At 40.5% G+C, this 26,913-nt stretch overlaps 1 protein-coding gene across 1 annotated transcript in view; it reads right to left on the reverse strand.

Annotated features, from left to right (window-relative positions):
- Nucleotides 1–1,702: 1,702 nt before the first annotated feature.
- Nucleotides 1,703–26,913, reverse strand: part of LOC115164326 (5-hydroxytryptamine receptor 7-like) — a 36,803-nt gene continuing 11,592 nt past the window's right edge. The window contains exon 2 of the mRNA XM_029716697.1: nt 1,703–4,168. Coding sequence (XP_029572557.1) covers nt 3,430–4,168 — 739 coding nt within the window. The 3' untranslated portion in view covers nt 1,703–3,429. The remainder of the gene's footprint in view (nt 4,169–26,913) is intronic.

A 26,913-nucleotide genomic window follows, 5' to 3' on the forward strand; every position in this document is an offset into this window, starting at 1 on the left:
AATCTGTTTTCACTTTGTCATTATGGGGTATTGTGTATAGATTGCTGAGGAATTGTTGTTATTTAGTCCATTTTAAAATAAGGCTGTAACGTAACAAAATGTGAAAAAAGTGAAGGGGTCTGAATACTTTCCGAAGGCACTGTATTTTGCACTATTTAGGTTTCACTCTTTGATGAGATGTTTTATGTGACAGTAAGTAGGTTTCCGTCCAATCAGCGACAGATTTTCATGCGAATATTCTAGAATCCGCATAAAGAACGTAGTCACATCTGCTCCTGCCACACCCCCTCGTGGTCATCCGGTGTCTGCTTGACCTGCAGCCATTCTCCCAGTACACTCTCTCTCTTTCCCCATCCCTTACTGTTTGTGTGTGATTGTGTGTTTGGAGACAGGTGTGCTGGAGTCAGAGCAGATCCCTACCAGCTGCAACTCGTTCCAATATCAAGACCTCTACAAATACTCAGTTGTCCCACTTCCACTCTGCCAGATTGTAATCTCTGCTAAATCAGTTTATGCTTCTAGCCATTATTATTATTCAAGATCCTGTTACCCTGATGTACCTGTTTCCCTGCTTGACGCTGTTTATCCTCTCACTGCAGTTTTGCCGCCCTGTCTCTGGCTCCTGTTCCACATCTCACCACCATGCTACCCTGTTCTGGACTCACCACACCACCACTCTCTTGGATTCTCCTCTGGACCTGTTTACCCTGTTCCAACCCAGCACACTCCAACCTCAGCCTCCACATCTGGTTTCCTACAACTCATCCAAGCTTCCCTGGATCTGCACTCCATATCTCCCTGTGTTACAATAAATACCTTGGTTCATTCATCTCTGTTTCCTCATCTGAGTCTGCTCTTGGGTTCCCCTGTGCTGCTCTGCTTAACAAACAGCAGTTAAGCATCGCTCATCATGTCACCAGAATAAGACCCTCTATATTTATTGGAAAGCAGCATCAAGCTCATCACCATGCACTTTCAACACCCTGAGAAGTTCACCATAACTTATTTAATCTGTAGCCTAATAAACTGCATTCGTAGTGGGAGGACCACATACCATCTCATCGCCTGACTCCAAATTGACTTCGATATGATGGTTATTATATATATATATATATATATATTTGCACATAAAAGCGTTTCACGCATAATTCATTTTACAGACACAAAAAGACCCCACCATTTCAAACAAAATAATTAGGCCATTAGGCTAATTACACCAAAACTTCCTGATTCCATCAAAGTTGTTGTGACTTGTTTTATTACAACTCGCATAAAAACCGTGGATGGAAAGGTGGTTTGTGAAGGCTTCTTGTTTTAAAGTGTGAGATAAGGCTTGTTTTTAGTGTGAGATAAGGCTTGTTTTTATTGTGAGATAAGGCTTGTTTTAAAGTGTGAGATAAGGCTTGTTTTAAAGTGTGAGATAAGGTTTGTTTTAAAGTGTGAGATAAGGCTTGGTTTTAGTGTGAGATAAGGCTTGTTTTTAGTGTGAGATAAGGCTTGTTTTTAGTGTGAGAAGGCTTGTTTTAAAGTGTGAGATAAGGCTTGTTTTAAAGTGTGAGATAAGGCTTGTTTTTAGTGTGAGATAAGGCTTGTTTTTAGTGTGAAACAGCTGGCAGAGCTTTTAAATCTATGGCTATTAAATAGTTTATGACCACATACATGTCTGAGTGACTGGGGATATGTGCATTCTGGCAGAAACCCGTTTTTGATTTTTAAACCAAGTGCTGCTTTATTTACAAAGTGATGAAAGAAATATGCTCTAATTTCTCCAGGTACATTTTGGAGAATAACGTTGGCAAAGCAGTTGTAGAAGGGCATGTCAATGAATGTCGTCGACACTAGACACTTAAATAACAAGGAATCATATGACAAAATATAGTGCAAGCCAGGAATATATCTGTTTGCAATAATAATTAACAAGTATTTTCCGAAAATCGAGGTAGAGAAAAGCACACACTGCTTCAATTATACCATTTTTACACAGATTACAACAAAACAGAGTTGTTGTGAATAAAGCAAGTTGATGCAGAGTTCATAAAAGTGTTGACCATATCCTGCTATGAAGGAGAGCAGAAGTAGCAACACCTGCTGCTTCAGGCATTAGTGATGAAGACTTTGATGGGTGGACTCATTCCTTGTTGGGAGAACCTCATCAGCACAATGAGTACCTTTCCTTAATGGGTCATAGTTGAACAAATTGATAAGCTTTTGTTATAACACAATCAAATGAAGTAAAGTATGAACCACTGTGCTGCTGAGCTATGTCAAACTGACTATGCACAATATTCTGCTCTTCCATGGATAATGCATAGCATGTAAGACAGATGTGAGCTTCAAGCAGACTTAACAATGAATGCCAAATGAAATGGTAAGGGTTCCTGTGGATTTTGCAAATGGGCATTTCTCAGAGATGTATGTAGCTAGTTCCAGAACATTCTCCAACTCTAAACCATTAGGTCAACTTGTTGTACCACCTCTCTAACATCTTCCCCATTAAATCACGTCCAATCACAGGCTTGTTATCCCTACCACCCTCAAGTGCTTTGTGGTAACATTACAATATTAACTTTTGTTTGATAGCCTTCATTCACATTACAATTTATATTTCCAAAGGAATATATCATCTTGGCCATGTACTGTGTGTGTTTCCTCTGGGTCTTTGTGGGTGTCCATTGGGTTGACTTTGCAGAGATAGATGTGTTCAAAGGCATGTCTGAAAATAAACTGACTATGGATGCTTTCTGTTTTGCAGGATTTTTGTTGGTGAACATTAAACACTTGCCTGCCTCCAAACAATAATAGATTCACATGTACCTATACAGACCACTTTCAATTGTTCACCATCATCACCTACTAGACCACGGACAAGTTGAACTGGAAACAGTTACATAGATACAGATTCCGCGACCTTCACTGGTTTAAGTCAATAGCTAATGGCACCCCTTGCGCAAGCATTAATTTAGCAAATATCATTGTGCAGAAATCCATTTGCAGCCCATGCGTTTAATGACCTAGAATTATCGCCAGGGTCCGCATGTGATTTCCCAAGTCAATGCATCATCTTCCTGACATGAATATGAAGTCAGGACTGAATTGTAGCATATGCACAAAGCCAGTGTCAACTTGAATAGGCCGTCAAATACGGTCTATGGTTTTGTGTCCCAAAATAGAATGACTGAGTGAGTCAGACAGTCATAAGACCTAAGTGATGGCCTTGTCTCTGTGCCTCTACAGCGGGTTAGAGAGGTATTAACAGTCTGTCTCTGTCTTTATCTACAGCCACAGGTCACAGGTCATCCCTCTGAGCCTCTATTATACAATCACAAAGAGTAGCAGCCAGTAGTCTTTACAATGAGGACAGGATTAGAAATTCCTTTGACGCTTCTGGGGACCCAAACTATCCTCCTCCTTGTCATTGTCCTCTTCCTTCTACACCTTAAGGGCCTCGTGCACACCTACGGCGGACAGGCGTCGGTTGATGTTGCGGTAGCGGCATCGCAGCAGATCCTTGTAGGTGGAGCGCAGGTCCCGGTTAAAGAAGGCGTAGATGAAGGGGTTCATGAGGGAGTTGGCGTAGCCCAGCCAGAGGAGGAACCTCTCCAGCCAGATGGGCACACAGCTGCACTCCACTCCGCAGATGAAGGGCCTGGCCGTGGACAGGATGAAGAAGGGCAGCCAGCAGATGGAGAACACGCCCACGATCACCCCCAGCGTGGTGGCCGCCTTCTGCTCCCTCTTGAAGATGGAGATGTTGCGGCGCTCGCGGGTCAGCAGACGGGACAGCACCGCACACTCCTCGGCCACGCCCTGCGGCTTCAGGCCCTGCATTCTCAGTGCCTCGCTTGCCACCGTCTCTAGCCGCTCGCGCCGGGTGAAGTCGGTGAAGCGGTGCTTGAGGCCGCTCTTGCGGGCAGCCCTGAAAATCTTGTAGTACATGAAGAGCATAACGAGCATGGGGATGTAGAAAGCCACAGCCGTGGAGTAGATGGTGTAGCCAAAGTCCTGGCTGATGAGGCACACACCGCCCGCGTGGACGTTCTTGGCCCAGCCGCAGAAGGGTGGCAGGGTGATGGAGGCGGACACCAGCCACACCCCCAGGATCATCTTGGCCATCAGCTGGCCATTCTGCCTGGCTGGGTATGTGAGGGGGCGGGTGATCCCCAGATACCTGAGAGAGAAGAAACACAAATAATTTAGCCAGATAAACTTTATTATCCCATTTAGAAATGCAAGCAGGCTACATACAATGCAAAACATAAAGACACTGGGGCAGCAGGATAAGGAGTAGTATAGTCTGAAATTAGTACAATGAATCTCCTGCCTGTTTTTGCAATCGTTTGAGTCTCCTCTATCCTCTGCTTGTTTTACATAGTTTTGTCCCCTCTGAGAAAACACTACAGCACTGCTTGCTTATCATTACCTTGAGCAACAAAAGAGCAGCCTCCTGCCCTAAATACATCAAGGCTGCTCGTAGTCTTAGCCTTGTACAGTACATCAAAGAGTTTCTTATTAATTTCAAAGAAAAAAACTCTCTTTAATGTGATGGTCAAGTGTAAGCTCCATCATCTTTTTAAGAGCCATTGACTCCTTACCCTTCTGTAAAAAGGCTTAAAGGAATCTACAGAACAACTGTTCCGGTCATAAGAGCAGCTCCTGGGGTACAATGTACTGACAACACTGTACTGACTTTAGGGAATTCAAATGTATAGTATAGTGTACTGTACTATACATAAGCAATAAGTTAACGCACGACAGGCTGTGCATTATCGGGGAATGGCTTAAAACAAATCCCATCGGATCACGGTTGTAAAAGGCTTCGGCCAGTGGAGTAAAGTACTTAAGTAAAAATACTTTAAAGTACTACTTAAGTAGTTTTTTTAGGGTATCTGTACTTTACTTTCCTATGTCTTTGATGACTTTTACTTTTACTTCACTACATTCCTGAAGAAATAATGTACTCTTTACTCCATACATTTTCCCTGACACCAAAAAGTACTCGTTACGTTTTGAATGCTTAGCAGGACAGGAAAAGTGTCTGATTTCATGCACTTAAAGATAAAATCCCTGGCCATCCCTACTGCATCTAATCTGGCAGACTCATTAAACACACATGCTTTGTTTGTAAATTATGTCTGAGTGTTGAAGTGTGCCCCTGGCTATCTGTAAATGTTAAAAACAAGAAGATCGCAACGTCTGGTTTGCTTAATATAAGGAATTTGAAATTATTTATACTTTCACTTTTGATACTTAGGTATATTTTAGCAATTACATTTACTTTTGATACTTAAGTATATTAAAAAACAAATACTTTTTTACTTTTACTCAAGTAGGATTTTACTGGGTGACTTTCACTTTTACTTGAGTCTTTTTCCATTAAGGTATCTTTACTTTTACTCAAGTATGACAATTGGGTACTTTTTCCACCACTGGCTTCGGCAAATCATTATTTTTAAGACCATAACTTCTAAAATGTGATGTTTCGTGAACAATTATCCTTCGCACAAACCGGAGGGGTGCAATATCTGAGCGTTAGGTTACAGACCGGTTATCTAATCTCAATAGACAGTAGTGATTGACATTGACTGAGAATGTTTCCTAGAAGTCTTCCAAAAAAGAAGGAAAGAGACAGCAACACCCAATATGGTTGTGTGTGTCATAACTTGGTTACAGAAAACAGTCATGCCACCACCACTCCACTCACTCCCCCACCTCAACTCTGACTAAAAAACATTGGTATTAAACTCTCTCCCTCTCCCAGTCAGTCCCAGTGCATGTACACAGCTGTGGTAAGACTGAATGGGTTTTTAATATATCCAGGGGTAGGCCATGTTAAATGGATACATGACATAGGCCACAGTATAACAGGATAGATATACAGTTGAAGTAGGAAGTTTACATTCTCTTAGGTTGGAGTCATTAAAACTTGTTTTTCAACCACTCCACAAATTTCTTGTTAACAAACTATAGTTTTGGCAAGTCGGTTAGGACATCTACTTTGTGCATGACACAAGTAAGTTTTCCAACAATTGTTTACAGACAGATTTCACTTATAATTCACTGTATCACAATTCCAGTAGGTCAGAAGTTTACATACACTAAGTTGACTGTGCCTTCAAACAGCTTGGAAAATTCCAGAAAATGATAGCTTTAGATGCTTCTGATAGGCTAATTGACATCATTTGAGTCAATTGGAGGTGTATCTGTGGATGTATTTCAAGGCCTACCTTCAAACGCAGTGCCTCTTTGCTTGACATCATGGGAAAATCAAAAGAAATCAGCCAAGACCTCAGAAAAAAAAGTTGTAGACCTCCACAAGTCTGGTTCATCCTTGGGAGCAATTTCCAAACACCTGAAGGTACCACTTTCATCTGTACAAACAATAGTATGCAAGTATAAAGACCATGAGACCATGCAGCCGTCATACCGCTCAGGAAGGAGATGCGTTCTGTCTCCTAGAGATGTACTTTGGTGCGAAAAGTGCAAATCAATCCCAGAACAACAGCAAAGGACCTTGTGAAGATGCTGGAGGAAACAGGTACAAAAGTATCTATATCCACAGTAAAAAAAGTCCTATATCGATATAACCTGAAAGGCCGCTCAGCAAGGAAGAAGCCACTTCTCCAAAACCGCCATAAAAAAGGCCAGACTACGGTTTGCAACTGCACATGGGAACAAAGATCATACTTTTTATAGAAATGTCCTCTGGGCTGATGAAACAAAAACAGAACTCTTTGGCCATAATGACCATCGTTATGTTTGGAGGAAAATGGGAGAGGCTTGCAAGCCGAAGAACACTATCCCAACTGTGAAGCACGGGGGTGCCAGCATCATGTTGTGGGGGTGCTTTGCTGCAGGAGGGACTGGTGCACTTCACAAAATAGATGGTATCATGAGGGAGGAAAGTTATGTGGATATATTGAAGCAACATCTCAAGACAACGGCCAGGAAGTAAAGCTTGGTCGCAAATGGGTCTTCCAAATGGACAATGACCCCAAGCATACTTCCAAAGTTGTGGCAAAATGGCTTAAGGACAACAAAGTCAAGGTATTGGAGTGGCCATCACAAAGCCCTGACCTCAATCCTGTAGAAAATTTGTGGGCAGAACTGAAAAAGCATGTGGGAGCAAGGAGGCCAACAAACCTGACTCAGTTACACCAGCTCTGTCAGGAGGAATGGACCAAAATTCACCCAACTTATTGTGGGAAGCTTGTGGGAGGCTGCCCAAAATGTTTGACCCAAGTTAAACAACTTAAAGGCAATGCTGCCAAATACTAATTGAGTGTATGTAAACTTCTGACCCACTGGGAATGTGATGAAAGAAATAAAAGCTGAAATAAATCATTCTCTACAATTATTCTGACATTTCACATTCTTAAAATAAAGTGGTGATCCTAACTGACCTAAGACAGGGAATTTTTACTAGGATTAAAAGTCAGGTATTGTGAAAAACTGAGTTTAAATGCATTTGGCTAAGGTGTATGTAAACTTCAGACTTAAACTGCACTAGGTTATCCTCTGAGGAAATTCACAAAAAAAAACATGATGGCTGCCACGGTAATGCCTCTCTCTGCGCCATAAATGTTTTATTAAACGAGACGAAAATCTGTGGGAAAAGTAGAACACATGAGTGATTCTGTATCAGTGCCTCCCTCATACTGCTTGGCCTTTCCATGATAATGGACGTTTTAGGAACCACTTGTAATTTGGACACTAATATCGCCATCTTTGCCCCTATAGAATTAGATTGATTTACATATGCTGGAATGCAAGTATTTTATACTTTTGTCAGTCAAACTCCTTGATATAGTGACTCATGAAACATATGTAGCAGACATGAGTCAGTCATGGTCACGTGATGAGGTAGCTCCGCCTGCGAACTTCAACACCTGTGTCTGCCTTCAGCCCAAGAGGGAATATCCTCTCGATCTAACAGTCTAAGATGTTGGTTGTTGCCGTGGGTGATCCGGGTTCATATCCCACGTGTAACACAATCTCAAGCTTTCTGTTTTAGGGAAAGGAAAGATACCTAGTCAGTTGTACAACCGAATGCCTTCAACTGAAATGTGTTTTCCACATTTAACCCAACCCCTCTGAATCAGAGAGGTGCGGGGGTCTGCCATAATCGACATCCATGTCTTCGGCACCCGGGGAACAGTGGGTTAACTGCCTTGCTCAGGGGCAGAACTACAGATTTTTATCTTCTCAGCTCAGGGATTCGATCCAGCAATCTTTCAGTTACTGGCCCAACGCTCTAACCACTTGGCTACCTGCTTTTACATGATCTGAATGTTTTTTTGTGAATCGAGATTTGCTATCCCAACAAGCATTTCCAGTGTCACCACAAAAAACACATGAGGGAAACAGTCCAGTCCAACATCACGGTGATCATGAATGTGTCACCACAGATGTCTATTAGTTATTATCACCTCCCAAGAATACACAAAGTGGAAACAGGTGAATCACACTGGTTGCAACATATTCCCTTTACAGTGCACTACTTTTGAACATAGCCCTATGGGCCCTGATTACAAATAGTGCACTTTATAGGTAATAGGGTGCGATTCGGGATGCACCCCGTGATAGAATGTCAGCACTTATCACTGAGCCAGATAGAGACAGAAGAGGGACAGCTCTTATCAAATGAAGTTGAGCTCCTCTTTTTTTGTTGCTTTTTTTTGCAGATGGATTAGGGCCTATCCACAGTTGTTGTGTTCCTGAGCCCTAGGGGATTACAATGCCCTAGACAAACAGAGTGGCTGAGCTAATGGAGAGTTCCATTACTTCTGCTAGGCTAGTGAAGCACAGTAAAGTGGAACTATTTTCTACACACATGCAGAATGGAAGGGCCTGGATGTACATCATGGTTGTAGTGGCTGTCACTCACCTCCAGGAGCCAGGAGCACCACTCAAGCCTTTTATGTCTGAGATAGGGAACATGGTGAAATATTTAACTGGGCTGGAGTGGCTCATTTGGAATGGCTTCCCTCTTAAAAAAGCAAGCACACTAAAAAAGGAATATTGTCGGCTGGATAGCTTTTAGGCCTACAGAGTGTCTTTCTAAGAATAAGAGCAGAATTCTGTAACTTTCTAATAAATTGGGATTATCTTAAAGAGAGGATTTCAGTGTCAACAAAATAATTGGATTGAGTTTTTCAAATGGCGGTCTGCTTTAGTAAAAATATCAAACGTCATGTGCATCTGCAATAACCACATCCTATATTTGTACAGATGAGAGAGCAGTGGATTTGAATGAAACACACATGTGCAGCCGGGGCTGATGCTAATCTGAAAAGAAGTCAATTTTTCTCAGAACGCAGGAACTGTCATGTTGCTGTTTTTCCTTCAACGTTCAGTACATTTGCTTGCTGCTTGCTTCATGGTTTGTTTGCTAAATATACAGAACATGTCAGTGCCATGGAAAAATTTGAATGCACAGAAAAACAGCAACTTCAGCACATCTTCATACTGACTAGCTCTGTATTAAAGTATGCTGCCGTTACTGTACAAGTCCTCCTACATCTCATTGACAACACTACCTTGTTGCAGATCTCAAGAGAAAGAGGTTGACTTCTAACAACTCTCACAAATGTGCCTGTATTATGACATCAGTGACCTAATAACTCCTATCTTAAGTTAGCAAAAAAAAGAAAGGCCTTTTTAATTGGGCTTTCTCCCATTAACCCCTGCCCCTCTAAGTATGTGTATGGACACTTGACTGACCCTGGCTGTCTAGCCCATCGCTGGCCAGGTCAAGGTTAAAATTAGTGAGCGGAGAGGTCAGTTAGGAGCAGTAAGTGCCCATATAAACTGGCCTTGTCTCTTACACACTGGCTGAGTCACCCCTGGACGGTTTTATCTATTTATTTTTTCAAATACTTTGAGAATTTGATTGAGACTGCAGATTGAGAGAATGATCAAGAGCCAGATGGGTGGTGTTGGGACCCTTCTGTGACGATTCCATTGGTTCCAATAGGCAATGTTCAATCAAGCACAGATTAAGTATTTTTAAATGAATAAATACTACACGTGCTTTGGCTTCCATACCATTGTTCCCTACGCTGTGACACTATTGGATTCCTTGAAAAACTCCGTAATGGAAAATGTATATGAACATCCGTACTGTGCTCTGTCTGGCCCCACCCTTGACAACCCTGATTTCTAAACAGTGACTAGGTCCACATTTATTCTAGGGAGAGCACTGCATTGATGACAGCCTGTTTAACAATGGAGCTCATAATGGTAACCAGTGTAGAGTTGTGGTGCAACTCACTCTTAACTATTTTTATGACCATGTGTGTTGACATTTTTTTACTTTTACCTTGCAGGTGCTGAAACATGGGAGAATCCCGCCTTAAGCATAATATCATCTGTAGACCTAATATTTGTCTGACCTGTGCCTCATCGACTCTTTCCACTTTACAAGTGGAGGATGTTTGAGCAGTAACCCTTGCCCCTGAAACCTCTTGAGCACATAATATTCTGAAATGTTAGATTTTCTCTCTTCTGTTATGTCTCTCTTGCTTCCTTCCTCACACCAACCAGCCTGTTCAGTGGCTGGTACTGTGTATTGGTCAATAAAACGTTGATGTTTTATGGCCCAGTGGATCATTACAGGCCTCAGAAACCACCTGCACCACTGGAGTTTATAGAGTTTCCCACAGATAAAGATAATAGCCGGCTATTACTGTCAAAACGATAAATGGCTAATGGGCGCACTAATACAGTGCACAGCTGGTCTGTCACTTTACATATGAGAGCAGGTGTGTATGTCAAATTTAATTATAGTGTGTGTGTATAAGTTTGTGATTAGATAATAAGCTCTATCGTTTCCTCTGGATATTGCGGGTAATTATACCTAAAAAAAAACTATTATAGAACCGAACTCATTTAGTGAGGGTCCTAAAAAAACGGTCACTCAAATATTCATGAATGTGTCAACTCTTTTCTCATTATCATACAACGACACATCTATCGATGGAAGCTGAATATGTATGCTTTAACTAGTCCATCGGTTCAATCCAATCATGGTGGTCCATGCTTGATTTACCCTTTATTCTGTGTAATCTACATTGTACTGTTAACTACGCAATACGCTACAGTTGAAGTCGGAAATTTACATAAACCTTAGCCAAATACATTTAAACTCAGTTTTTCACAATCCCTGACATTTAATCCTAGTAAAAAATCCCTGTCTTAGGGCAGTTAGGATCACCACTTTATTTTAAGAATGTGTATATACTGTATATACAGTTGAAGTCGGAAGTTTACATACACTTAGGTTGGAGTCATTAAAACTCGTTTTTCAACCACTCCACAAATTTCAAACTATAGTTTTGGCAAGTTGGTTAGGACATCTACTTTGTGCATGACACAAGTAATTTTTCCAACAATTGTTTACAGACAGATTAATTCACTTATAATTCACTGTATCACAATTCCAGTGGGTCAGAAGTTTACATACACTAAGTTGACTGTGCCTTCAAACAGCTTGGAAAATTCCAGAAAATGATGTCATGGCTTTAGAAGCTTCTGATATGCTAATTGACATCATTTGAGTCACTTGGAGGTGTACCTGTGGATGAATTTCAAGGGCTACCTTCCAACTCAGTTCCTCTTTGCTTGACATCATGGGAAAATCAAAAGAAATCAGCCTAAAATTGTAGACCTCCACAAATCTGGTTCATCCTTGGGAGCAATTTCCAAACGCCTAAAGGTACCACGTTCATCTGTACAAACAATGGTACGCAAGTATAAACACCATGGGACAACACAGCCGTCATAGGAAGGAGAGGCGTTCTGTCTCCTAGAGTTGAACGTACTTTGGTGCGAAAAGTGCAAATCAATCCCAGAACAACAGCAAAGGACCTTTTGAAGATGCTGGAGGAAACAGGCACAAAAGTATCTATATCCACAGTAAAACGAGTCCTATATCGACATAACCTGAAAGCCCGCTCAGCAAGGAAGAAGCCAATGCTCCAAAACTGTCATAAAAAAGCCAGACTACGGTTTGCAACTGCACATGGGGACAAAGATTGTACTTTTTGGAGAAATGTCCTCTGGTCTGATGAAACAAAAATAGAACAGTTTGGCCATAGTGACCATCGTTATGTTTGGAGGAAAAAGGGGGATGCTTGCAAGCCGAAGAACACCATCCCAACCGTGAAGCACAGGGGTGGCAGCATCATGTTGTGGAGGTGCTTTTCTGCAGGAGGGACTGGTGCACTTAACAAAATAAATGGCATCATGAGGTAGGAAAATTATGTGGATATATTGAAGCAACATCTCAAGACATCAGTCAGGAAGTTGAAGCTTGGTCGCAAATGGGTCTTCCAAATGGATAAAGACCCCAAGCATACTTCCAAAGTTGTGGCAAAATGGTTTAAGGACAACAAAGTCAAGGTATTGGAGTGGCCATCACAAAGCCCTGACCTCAATCCCATAGAAAATTTGTGGTCAGAACTGAAAAAGTGTGTGCGAGCAAGGAGGCCTACAAACCTGATTCAGTTACACCAGCTCTGTCAGGAGGAATGGGCCAAAATTCACCCAACTTATTGTGGGAAGCTTGTGGAATGCAACCCAAAATGTTTGACCCAAGTTAAACAATTTAAAGGCAATGCTACCAAATACTATTTGAGTGTATGTAAACTTCTGACCCACTGGGAATGTGATGAAAGAAATAAAAGCTGAAATAAATCACTCTCTACTATTATCCTGACATTTCACATTCTTAAAATAAAGTGGTGATCCTAACTGACCTAAGACAGGGAATTTTTACTAGGATTAAATGTCGGGAATTGTGAAAAACTTTGTTTACATGTATTTGGCTAAGGTGTATGTAAACTTCCAACTTCAACTTTAGCTGTGTCAAATGGAACCTCTTAATGGAATGGGATCTGCATTGCAACCTCTAAGGGGGACCATAAACACTTTTACTAAAACCCTAACAGCACTTTGCAGGTCAACATCATAAAAATACAGTGAGTGAGAGAGAGAGAGAGAGAGAGAGAATTAAGATTTCCTTCAAAGAACTGTAAGACGAAGGCATCAGTTTTTCAAAACAGCCTGATCGTGCCATCAGCACAAGTGATAACATGTTTTATAGAACAGCAGAAAAGTCATCTTACAGTGTAAAGTTATGCTTTTCCCCCTCCTTCACACAGCATTCTAAATATCTGCTCAGACTCTGTACATGTCTCCCTCTCTGTACTTTTGACATTTATGGGAAATGTCTCGAGCTAGATAGCTAGGCTATAGTTGGAAAGATAAGAGACTTTGGTTATGTTACAGTATGTGAAAGCCTTCCCTGGAGTATATATCAATATGTCTACTGCCCTAAGTTCAGCAAACAGAGAGTGATAAGTGACTAAGACATATGGTTTTATCAATGTAGACCAACAATGTTTCCGTGTGTTTCGTGGTGACAGTCATGTTCCTACAAGGAAACAAACCTTTACTGGCAGAGGTAGACATTGGTAAGTCTTTGTTTTACTCAGAATAATCCACTTGCGTCACAGAAAAATATGTCACAGAAAGTCCATCTGCCGGTACTGTGTGTAGTTTTACCTTTGTTGCTGCAAACACCAAATATTACTGAAAGATTAGGGCAAAAAATAAAGATAAAATATATATATATATTGTTTAACTATATCTCAATATTACCCATTACCAGGGATATTTTACAGTGAAAAACAATATTATTTATCTCTTCAAACACATTTGGGGTAGCTTATGCTCATACCCTCTATCTTTTTCATTATCTTTACAAGTTGGGACAAGTTTTAATATTGCCAGGAATTATTATCTCTATGCTTTATATTATCCTCATAGATAAACGCCTGAAGTGTACCTTTTCTGGTGAGCAAACACAAAGTGTACTCTCACACAGTAAACATAGATTGTGGCAGGCATCTATGGATAACGTATAACAGATCTGCTTTCATACTACATATGTAAATATAAAGTAGCATTGATGGATTGTTTGAGGATTCCTAAAAAACGTAGCTAGGTTATTCTACATTAAGTGAAAGGGTTTTTATTTCTAGATATGTTTCCACTCTGTTATGGCCTATTGTAAACTACTAAGTGGGTGTCAAAGTACTGACAGTATATTCCAGCATGAAATACGTAGCCTATTTGTTAATTGAGAGAAGATTACCTTTGCTGCCCTTGCCTTTACTCATTTTAAAAGCTAAAAGAAAAAGTGGTTGCATCTGTGATTCACAGGAAATTTACAACATCATAATGGTACTTTATGTCCTCTCCCTGAGTCAGTGGTGGTGATTAGGGAAGCAGGAAAATGTGGTCATTTTGCAGCAACATCATAATTCTAAATGATGAGTTTTGGAATTGAGAGTGAATACTCTCACCGAATATGTGGAAGTGTAATGTGTAGAGTAGATACATGTCTACACACACACAAACACCGAATATTCACTGCCAATCATAATTTGTGTGGAAGACTGTTAACCAACATGATAAATCTACATGTCCACAGGGATGTACTTAAACAGGGCATGCGGACAGTATTCAGACCCCTTGACTTTTTCCACATTTTGTCACATTACAGCCATATTCTAAAATTGATTAAATAAATAAAAAAATCTCAGCAATCTACACACAATACCCCATAATGACAAAGCAAAAACAGGTTTTTAGACATTTTTGCAAATTTTAAAAACAGAAATACCTTATTTACATAAGTATTCAGACCCATTGCTATGAGACTTGAAATTGAGCTCAGGTGCATCCTGTTACCATTGATCATCCTTGAGATGTTTCTACAACTTCATTGGAGTCCACCTGTGGTAAATTCAATTGATTGGACATGATTTGGAAAGGCACACACCTATCTATATAAGGTCTCACAGTTGACATTGCATGCCAGAGCAAACACCAAGCCATGAGGTCAAAGCAATTGTCCGTAGAGCTCCAAGACAGGATTGTGTCGAGGCACAGATCTGGGGAAGGGTACCAAAACATTTCGCCAGCATTGAAGGTCCCCAAGAACACAGTGGCCTCCATCATTCTTAAATGGAAGAAGTTTGGAATCTGGCCAAACTGAGCAATCGGGGGAGAAGGGCCTTAGTCAGGGAGGTGACCATGAACTCGATGGTCACTCTGACAGAGCTCTAGAGTTCCTCTGTGGAGATGGGAGAACCTTCCAGAAGGACAACAATCTCTGCAGCACACCACCAATCAGGCCTTTATGGTAGAGTGGCCAGACGGAAGCCACTCCTCAGTAAAAGGCACATGACAGCCCGCTTGGAGTTTGCCAAAAGGCACCTAAACTCTCAGACCATGAGAAACAAGATTCTCTGGTCTGATGATAGCAAGATTGAACTCTGAATGCCAAGCGCCACGCCTGGAGGGAACCTGGCACCATCGCTACGGTGAAGCATGGCGGTGGCAGCATCATGCTGTGGGGATGTTTTTTGCAGCAGGGACTGGGAGACTAGTCAGGATTGAGGAGCAAAGTACAGAGAGATCCTTAATGAAAACCTGCTCCAGAGCGCTCGGGACCTCAGACTGGGGGCGACGTTTCACCTTCCAACAGGACAATGACCCGAAGCACAAAGCCAAGACAACGCAGGAGTGGCTTCGGGACAAGTCTCTGAATGTCCTTGAGTGGCCCAGCAAGAGCCCGGACTTGAACCCGATTTAACATCTCTGGAGAGATCTGAAAATAGCTGTACAGCAACGCTCCCCTTCAACCTGACAGAGCTTGAGAAAGGGGAAAGGGGGATACCTAGTCAGTTGTACAACTGAATGCCTTCAACTGAAATGTGTCTTCCGCATTTAACCCAACCCCTTTGAATCAGAGAGGTGCGGGGTGCTGCCTTAATCGACATCCACGTCATCGGCACCCGGGGAGCAGTGTGTTAACTGTCTTGCTCAGAGGCAGAACGACAGATTTTTACCTTAGCTCAGAAATGTGATCCAGAAACCTTTAGGTTACTGGCCCAACGCTCAAACCATTATACTTTTTTTAAATCAATTTTAGAATAAGGCTGTAACCTAACAAAATGTGGAAAAAGTCAAGGGGTCTGAATACTTTCCGAAGGCACTGTATCTGTGTCTCTCTAGTACCCTTGGCTGGAGAGCACTATACCAATGCCAAATCACAGAAACACACACACACACACACACACAAACAAACAAACAAACAAACGTGTCCTGGTACTGGATAAAGTTCATGATGCCTTATGACCTTAACCCCCTGAGGTCGATGTCCACGCCCCCGCAGAAATGTAATTAGTATAATAAAGAAATCTCCATAAAAAACGTCAGTTTAAGATAGAGATATCCGTTTTTTGCATTGGATGTGTCTTAAACCTCGTCTGCCTTTGTCGCACTTCCGCATTTGTGGTGAAAGGTGAAAGAGCTAGAGTGGTGTTTGTAACACCACGAGGCATCTCGAAAATTGATCTTCTCACAAAATCGTCTGTAGCGTAGGGCAAATTTTTTATCAAATATATTTTTTTTATATATATTTTTTTATACTTCAAGGGGTGCAAATCAAATAGCTAAATGATCCATGGTATGACCTTCTTAAAACAATTCCATATAGCTTAGTAGAACCCCCCTGTATGGAGGGGGATTCTGTATGGAGGAGTGGTCTAAGATCCCTCCCAATGTGTTCCCCAACTCATAAAATATTTTAGAAAAAGGCTCAGTGCCGTTATCCTCGCAAGATGAGATATTGAAAGGTATTGAAAAAGGGGTGTCAATCATTTTGACCCATACCTTTTGAGAAAAATACGTATACATTTTTTTACAAAATCACTTTCTTTGAGCAATTGTATTCCAATAAAATAATAGAATTCGCCCCCCCCCAACAAAAAAATGTGCATACAATATATCTCAGTATTTGAATTATTTGTTTTATATAGTAATTTTTGCTTATCTTTATTAAGGGTGTCAATAATTTCAGACTCGATTGTATATACAAATACCCAGAACACTATCTACTGTATATAATCTGTTCCATCAATGGGATACCCATGATCCTGCTCTGTGTAAAATGTTTTGCTTTTGTTCATCCCAGATGAATAATGCACCACAGCCAAACACGCAACATGATTTATGCCAAACTCCCTTCGCCATTAAGACCCAGTTGATCTTTCCCCCCCTGCCCGCTCACTCAGATTATATGTGGATGTCACTGCCAGGTTATATGCACAGCAAAGAAGCAGGTCTCGATCTCCTGGAGGCTTATAGCTTATCCATCCTGTCTGTCCCCACTGTGCAAAATGTGCACATTATTCACACTATCAGCCCAATGATCCCTCACTGTAATCGTTACATTAACACCTTGCCTGAGGAAGTTTCTTCTGGGAAGTTTTCCATGTCCCTGTTCCTTCACTGTGCCTACTCTCTCTACATATGAAGCTTACCTGGAAAGGTTTCAAGTTCTCTCTGATTAGTTTTTGTCTGACAGAGTAGCTACTGTAGCAAAGAAAAACAAGACAAAATAGGACCAAGAGGTGGGTCTGGTGAAAATCCATATCGGTCCAATGAACCAGTCTGTGCCTGTACTAAAATCAATATAAGGTATACAGTATATACTCTGTATGTGTGGAAAAATATCTAGTACACTTATTCCAATGCATTCACCCCACTTCAACAAAGAGTGTTTAGACTGGAGCTAAAGGTCGAAACCATCAAAGTTTTTAAAAACAAAACAAAGACTGTCTTATATTGAGGCCAGTGAGCAGAGGTGATATTAACTGTAAGGGAGATGACGTGAGGCAAATGTCTTCAATTCCCTATGAGTCAGCTGGCCAGACAGCTTATTGGTGTTCTATGATAACTGAGACCCAAGTAAACGACCGAGGCAACTTCTGACCTCACAGAGTCAATATTGTAGAGGAGGGAATGTATTAAGTAGGAAGATGTATTAAGTAGGAGGACAAACGATGTAGTCTAGGCACCTGGGCTGCGTTATTCTTCTTTCTGCTATCGTATTGACCAAGTCCCAAGGGAACTCTTCTCTCTCACAGATCGTTATGATGGATTGGTATTGTAGCTCTATAACAATGTGTTTTGGTAATTCATGGCTATGGGATTTTAACAGACAGTACTTTATTCCCAATGATGACATTATAGACTGTCACATTGTATAGACACCATTGACCGATTTTTAGTCTTTTCTATTTTTGTCAAATGCCCAACAAGGGGGAGGGCAGTTCTGAGGCACGACTATTATTGTGAATGAATGTTACCATGAATAATGCACCGAGCAAACTGAATTATTAATTCACGTTTTGACAAATTCCAGTACGTCGGACGAACTCCAACTTCCCATTGTTTAGAAAACACTGTTTGCAGCCTGCTATGCACAACTTCCCACTGGGAAAGGTGTATAGAGAGGACTGAATACGTCACTGCTATACACCGATGGACTTGATGAAAAAGCACTGATGAAAAAAACATATTAAAGGATTACATGAGAAGTAGCATGCCTCTCCAAGTACACATTAACTTAGATCTGACCGTACTACTGTAGCTTTAGAGAAGATCCTCTCTCCTCAGCCATGTTTCTCCTCTCCTACATATTTCAGAGCAGGCAGGGCACTGCGTCTGTGGAGAGGTGGAGGAAGGAGGGAGGGAGGATGCCACTGAGTGTGTATCCTCCTTGGTGTCACTCTGTATTACTTGTGCAACCGTCATCCAGGTCAACTCATCTGTGGTGTTGGCCGGGTGCTGCTGTGCTGTGGTGGGTGGATATTCATTCTGCACCAAATAACTACACAGACACCCATACACCCAGACCTCCCCTGGGTTGAACGTATTCACTGGTACACAAACAACAATCAAAGGTAGATGGGGTACTATACTGTATACTGTACTGGTATGATCAACGGTTCTACAGAATTGGCACTGGCTCACATGCACTAATTAAAGGTAGCAAAAGGGGGACTATATACAGTACATTCCCCACAGGATTGTCAAGTCAGGCTATGGGCTTTACACAGGTGCTTACTGCCCCCGGTGTGAACTCTGTCAAAGCACCCATCTGGTTCTGGGTAAATTGGGCAGAATGTAAGGGCCAAAAGAATCTGTCACAATGGAGGGGAATCACATCAGGACTTGACATTCATATAAATTTGCCAGTGTCACACCAGCCCAGTACCAAGTGAAAACTACTGGCCTGGACCAAGATCACAGGAAAGCAAGTTATGCACCCAGAATTTCAATCGTGGGGGATTTCATGTTTCATTTGCCGTCTGGGCAAGTACCTTTATATTATGGTCAACCATAAAATCTGATATTTACACTGATTTTTGGAAAACTAAAATTAAACCATCCCCAACTCAATGAGAACATATAGCCTTCACATATGAAACAGTTTCAAATGTAACGTTCCTCTCCAGAAATGAGCCCAATAACATATTGATGAAAAGCAATATCTTTAGGGCCTATACACATAGCCACGGGAAGAAAGGGTGCAGAGGGTGCTGCAGCACCCCCTGATAAATTGTAATATATAAAAACATCATTTTTAATTGGTGAACTCATCTATTTTTTGTATGTATTATTCTATTAGCAGAGAAAAATACTCCTCAGCACCCCTGACAGGACCCAAAACATCTTCCCGCTGCCATGCCTATACATGTTCCATATTATCAGGCAGGTGAGCTAGTTTAGCAATAAGCATTATCACCTGTAGCCTGATGCAGCATCGTGACTACATGGCTGAAGCATGGGGTTGCTCCTCTGCATTGTTTACCACAATGAGCTAATCATTACTTAGATCACAGATTCTAAATATGATCTTGTTGCTTGTTTAATGTCCTAAAAAAAATTGCATTGGCATATATGCCTTCAAGTTATGCATTGGAATGGCCAACGTGCCTGGTGGTTTGTTTTTTTATTGCCATGCCAGACACTAAAGACTGTCTGAGAAATAAACCATACAGCACTGGAAAGTTGGGATGCCGCTCTTTTCAATAATCATCCTCAAAACTGCTGTCTTTTCCATAGATTGCATTTAGAAATATTGTGCAGCGACTGGGCTTATTATCAAATCAAATTGTATTGTATTTGTCACATGTGCTGAATACAACAGGTGTAGTAGACCTTACCGTGAAATGCTTACATAGAACATTAGAACACATTTCATTCTGCACAACAATCAGCTGTGTGAGAAGTTGCTCACGCTTGCCACCCAACAGTTGATGTTCAGCTGATAAATAAACAACATAGTTCATTGACAACTTCGGGAATTAATCTGTTATATAGACTACATAATTGCATTATTACAATATTCATTGTTATTTCTTCCTGTAGGCTATTTAGCCAACAAGTGATTTGTGTAAATAATGTTCTTGTCTTGGAAAGCAAGCAGCTCCATAGTGTAGGCCTAATCCTACCTAAACCTTTCTTTGCTAATAATGACATTGATGTGTAGGATGTCTGATACGAAAAAAGACTGAAAACCAGGTGGAGGACTTTTATTCTGTGATTGTGGAATGTGTGTGTCGATGTTCAATTCTGAATTGATGGGCTTCCCACCTCCACCAGTCTGGTGTGAGTATCCAAGACGTAGTCTACTAAGGCGGGGCTCACTCAAGACAAAAGGCTTTGACATTTTTGCCTCTGTTTGGAAACCAAATGCTGGTTAATAACAAGTGTGAAGCGTCAGACGTCAGGAAGATTGTGAAGGATTAAATACAAAAATTAGTTTGAGAAACAGACGCCTCACAAGTCCTCAACTGGCAGCTTCATTAAATAGTACCCACAGAACACCAGTCTCAACGCCAACAGTGAAGAGGCGACTCTGGGATGCTGGCCTTCTAGGCAAAGTTGCAAAGAAAAAGCCAAATCCCAGACTGGCCAATAAAAAGAAAAGATTAAGATGGGCAAAGGAACACAGACACTGGACAGAGGAACTCTGCCTAGAAGGCCAGCATCCTGGAGTCGCCTCTTCACTGTTGAGGTTGAGACTGGTGTTTTGCGAACCCACAAATGCTGATGCACTCAGTACATAAAAATGTACTGAGTGCAAGACAGTGTTATTTCTTATTTGCATTTTTAAAGAGGATCTGTCTCTTTGCAATAACAAACTCTTCCATTCCCCAAGCACTATCTAGATATTGTCAACGGCTGGGTGACTCTAGACAGGGAATATCCTCCCTCTCCCCTCTGTTGCCAATGAATTATTCATATCTGGCTTTAAAAATAAAGAATATATATTACTCTTAGAGGGAGAACTAGAACTGGCCACAAGAGAAAGCACCTTTTTAAGAACTGGACAAGGGCAGGTCTAGTGCTTTCAAACTGGAGAAGGTAACACTATTTCCATCTACGATGATGAATCATGAGTTTTTAATATGCAATAACAATGCTAAGGTTGGAGAATATCATATTTATGATCATATTTATTTGTATTTATTTTTTACTATTCACACTTTTCAGAGTAAGATTTGTGCAGTGGCCACTTAAAGTACGTGGTAAGAACGTGGCAGGAATATAGTTTGGCTCAGCCCAGTAGAAGCCAATTGAGAAGATCCTCATCCAGGAATGATAGTTGAGCTACAACTAATTCGCCTGTATGATTGTGGCAGGTAGCCTAGCGGTTATGCACATTGGGCCAGTAATCCAAGGTCGCTGGTTCAAATCCCCCAGCTGACAAATTGAAAAATCTGCCGATGTGCCCTTGAGCAATGCACTTAACCCTAATTTCTCCTGGATAAGAGTGACAAAATATTATGCAGAAACCACCCATAAAGAAAATCTATACCAAAGAAAAGCCATCTTCAATCATTGTGAATTGGGGCCTGCCTCTCCAGCGTGCAGTGTGCGTGTGTGTGAAGCTAGGGACCAACCAACATGATGGCTGGGGAAATGTCAGAGAAGCGCAGAGATTAGTTCCAGCAGAGTGGTCCATGTTTTTCTATGCATCCTTTATCCCTGTCTGAGCTGCTGACAGGATCATGCTAATCCAGAGGACCTCTAAGGCGGCGTCCCAAATAGCATCATATTCCATTTATAGTGCACTTTTGACCAGGGGACATATATTATTTGGGATGCAGCCTCAGTTCCAACAGAGACCAAAAACCACTGTGCTTGTATACGTGTTTGAGATTCACTAATCACTACATTGTGATTCATGCAGTCGGACTGTGAAGAATCACTGATCTACAAATCCCCACCTTGCATCACAAATAAATTAACTTGATGTAATCAAGATTAGCAATTCTGCACCTTGCCTTGCTTAAACAGATCCCCTGGAACATGCTGACACTCTCTCTTTGATCCACAATCATGTGGTAGCTACATTCCTCTGCTGAGACCTACAGTAAGGAGATCTCAGGGACCATTGATAGGCGACGACATAAGACAGTCAAGTCAGTTGGGATCATATGGCCTATATCAGGGGTTCCCAAAACGTTTCACTCAGGCCCTGCTTCCAGCATTTGGGAACATCAAAGCCTCCCCACATTCAATGGCCACAAGCACTGTTCATGACACAAACTGTTCAACCCTCTCTTCATGGCGGAGAGAAAATAGGTATAAAGCTGTTTTCTTGTAATGCTATACATTTTGACATGTCTAATGTGTATTCATGTGATATTTGAACATTACTACAAAATATATGGGCTAAAAAACCCAGCTAAAAAAATGTTAGCTGACATGGGCTAGTTATATTTTTTGAAATATATTATATTTTATTATTATTATTTTCCCCTAACCCTACCATCCCTCCCTTAATTTGAGTAAACTAATGGACAACAACACTTAGGCTTCTACATTGAGCTTATACATACTATATACAGTACATTCGGAAAGTATTCAGAACCCTTGACATTTTCCACATTTTGTTATGTTACAGCCATATTCTAAAATTGATTAAATGAAAACTGTTCCTCAATCTACACACAATACCCTATAATAACACAATGAAAATTTCTAAAAATAAAAAAAACAGAAATACCTTATTTACATAAGTATTTAGACCCTTTGCTATGAGACTGTAAATTGAGCTCAGGTGCATCCTATTTCCATTGATCATCCTTGAGATGTTTCTACAACTTGATTGGAGTCCACCTGTGTTAAATTAAATTGATTGGACATGATTTGGAAATGCACACACCTGTCTATATAAGATCCCACAGTTGACAATGCATGTCAAAGCAAAGACCAAGGCATGAGGTCGAAGGAATTGTCCATAGAGCTCTGAGACAGGATTGTGTCGAGGCACAGATCTGGGGAAGGGTACCAAAACATTTCTGCAGCATTGAAGGTCCCCAAGAACACAGTGGCTTCCATCATTCTTAAATGGAAGAATCTTGGAACCACCAAGACTCTACCAAGAGCTGGCCGCCCGGCCAAACCGAGCAATCGGGGGAGAAGGGCCTTGGTCAGGAAGGTGACCAAGAACCTGATGGTCACTTTGATAGAGCTCCAGATTTCCTCTGTGGAGATGGGACAACCTTCCAGAAGGACAACCATCTCTGCAGCTCTCCACCAATCAGGCCTTTATGGTAAAGTGGTCAAACGGAAGCTACTCCTCAGTAAAAGGCACATGACAGCCCGCTTGGAGTTTACCAAAAGGCACCTAAAGGACTCTCAAACCATGAGAAACAAAATTCTCTGGCTGGTCTGATGATACCAAGATTGATCTCTTTGGCCTGAATGCCAAGCGTCACGTCTGGAGGAAACCTGGCACCATCCCTACGGTGAAGCATGGTGGTGGGAGCATCATGCTGTGGGATGTTTTTCAGCGGCAGGGACTGGGAGACTAGTCAGGATCGAGAGAAAGATGAACGAAGCAAAGTACAGAGATCCTTGATGAAAACCTGCTCCAGAGCACTCAGGATCTCAGAATGGGGGTGAACGTATACTTTCCAACAGGACAACAAACCTAAGCACACAGCCAATACAAAGCAGGAGTGGCTTTGGGACAAGTCTCTGAATGTGCTTGAGTGGCCCAGCCAGAGCCCGGACTTGAACCCCATCGAACATCTCTGGAGAGACCTGAAAATAGCTGTGCAGCGACGCTCCCCATCCAACCTGACAGTTTAAGAGGATCTGCAGAGAAGAATGGGAGAAACTCCCCAAATACAGGTGTGCCAAGCTTGTAGCATCATACCCAAGAAGACTGGAGGCTGTAATCACTGCCAAAGGTGCTTCAACAAAGTACTGAGTAAAGGGTCTGAATACTTATGTAAATGTGATTTTTTTTAATTTATCTATAAATATGCTAAAATGAAAAAAATATATGTTTTTGCTTTGTCATTATGGGGTATTGTGTGATGAGGGGTAAAAAACTATTTAATCAATTTTAGAATAAGGCTGTAATGTAAAATGTGTAAAAAGTCAAGTGGTCGGAATAGTTTCCGAATGCACTGTACATTTAACGGACACAGTTCTATTTTCCATATATTTTTCAACTGTGCTGTTATGTTTCACAAAAGTTATGAACCTTTCTTTTCTTAAAGATTCTACAAATTATAAATTTAAAGAGAATAATTTTTGCTAAGAGTATTATTATATTATTGATCAATTGACTTTAACTAGCACACAGCAGTGCTATTTGCAGATTTAGCTCCAAGAAAATGTTGCAATTCTTCAGCCATTCCTGAACCTGCGACCAAAAACAAGCTACATATCGACAATACCAAAACAAATTGTCTAATGATTCTGTCTCTTCGAAGAAAAATCTGCACTGCTGGGATAGTTGTATCCCCTATATATATATATATATATCATTCTATTGGTTGCAAGAATTTTGTATAATAATTTAAATGGAAAAACAAAGTTTTGAATCTAGTGTTATGTGTATCAGTTCATGACTGAAACCTTTAGTGGGAGGTCTTATGCTTTAATATTTAATCCTTAATCCTTTCTGCCCTTAGAAATTAAATTTTAGAGGGCAAATTTAACTTGCCGTTCCGAATAAAATTGAATATTTTTTGCCCATATAATTTAAAGTCGCAAGCCCATTAGCAAAATAGCTAAACTGGGATATGACTAAAGAGTTAAATCAGGGTGATTTTTCCACAAACCATCAGTCCTATATATGATATCATTTACAAAGATTATACCTTTTTTTTTTTAAATCAGTTAGTATATTTGAGTTTAACCATAATATTTTTTGTAATATTTGATTGGTCTTTTCTGGTGGATTAAACTGAAATTGCAACCAACTTCCTATGGCTTGTTTTAAAAAAAGCGATATGTTGGAGAGGATTTCATTTTCAAATAATCGAAAGTGAGAGGTTGTAATCTCAATAATGCGAAAATGGTCATTCTTGAACATGGGGTTACACATGCTTACTTTTCTGCTGGAGTATAATTTTTGTATGACTGAAACCTTTAGTGTGAGGTCTTATGCTTTAATATTTTATCATTTCTGCCCTTAGAAATGTCCTTTTGGAGGGCAAAATTGACTTGCTGTTCCAAATAAAATGGAACATTTTGTGCTCATTTAATTTAAAGTTGCTAGGTGTAGGCAAGGCCATAAGCAAATAGGTAAACTGGGATATGACTAAAGAGTTAAAATCAGGGTGATTTTTCCACAAATAGACAGGTATTTTCCTTTCCACTGTATGTATGTCCACTTCACCGTCAGACCATTTTATTGGTAAACTACACGGTAATGTAAAAGTTGTATTTTTTTTGATCCAATATGTAATATAGTACACTTATCATTTGGTTGTAATCCAGAGAGGTTAGAAAATGTATCTAGTTTATCTATAAGGCTGTGGAGAGATCAAAATAGTGGTTTGAAAAGAACATGAATCATCCGCGTACAATGACACCTTTGTTGTTAAGCCCTAGACCTTGATATTATTGTTGGATCTAATTTTAATAGCTACAATTTCGATGGTTATAATAAATTGATATGCTAATAGTGGACAACCTTGCTTTACTCCTCTTGACAGTTTAATACTTTCAGAAGTAGCCATTATTTACTAATTTACACCTTGGGTTACTATACATAACTTTAATCCATTGTAGAAGAGATTCTCCAAAATTGAAATATTCCAGGCATTTATATATAAATTCCAGCCGTACTTTATCAAAAGCCTTTTCAAAGTCAGCTATGAATACCAGGCCTGGTTTCCCAGACTTTTCATGGTGTTCTATTGTTTCCAGTACTTGTCATATATTATCTCCAATGTATCGTCCATGTAAAAAACCTCTCTGATTAGGAAGAATAATATCAAACAATACCTTTATAATTCTATGAGCTATGCACTTTGCTAGAATTTCTGCATCACAACACTGAAGTGTAAGGGACCTCCATTTTTTAAATGGACTGTATCTTTATATTTACCACTTAGGTCTTGTTTCAGTAATAATGAAGTCAGACCTTCTTGTTGAGTATCTGAAACTCCTCTGAGTACATCAAAAAAGGTTTGGTATACCTCCACTGGTATGCCATCCAGCCCTGGAGTTTTCCTGGACTTAAAGGCTTTAATTGCATCAAGAAGTTCCTCCTCTGTAATTTGGCCTACACTTGAGTCTTTCTGTAGACCTGTTAATTTTACATTATTAATAGGAAAGAAAATCACATTAACTTTGGCAAGTGGAGATGGGGGAGACTGAAATGAAAACAAATGCTTTGCATCCTCTTTCAAAATATTGTTTGATGAATCATGGGTAACACATTTCAGTAAATCATTTTGGGTAGCATTTGTATGTTGAAGATTTTTTATAAATTGTGAATTTTTCCCCATATTCCTCCAGTTTGCTTTATTTTTACAATATATTACGCTTGATCTTTATTGAATACGTTCCTCCATTTATTTTTGTTTAAAAACATGTTTAAACAGTTTCGAACCACTGGCCTATATAGCCAGGACGCAAAGTGTTTGACTAAACAGAATAGACCTTTATAGGTGTAATATTCCCTGTGAGGTACAGGGACAGCTTTATCACGTGACCTTGCTGGGAATCTTGAAA

Source organism: Salmo trutta, chromosome 27 (genome assembly GCF_901001165.1).
Source record: "Salmo trutta chromosome 27, fSalTru1.1, whole genome shotgun sequence".
NCBI classification, from domain to species: Eukaryota; Metazoa; Chordata; class Actinopteri; order Salmoniformes; family Salmonidae; genus Salmo; species Salmo trutta.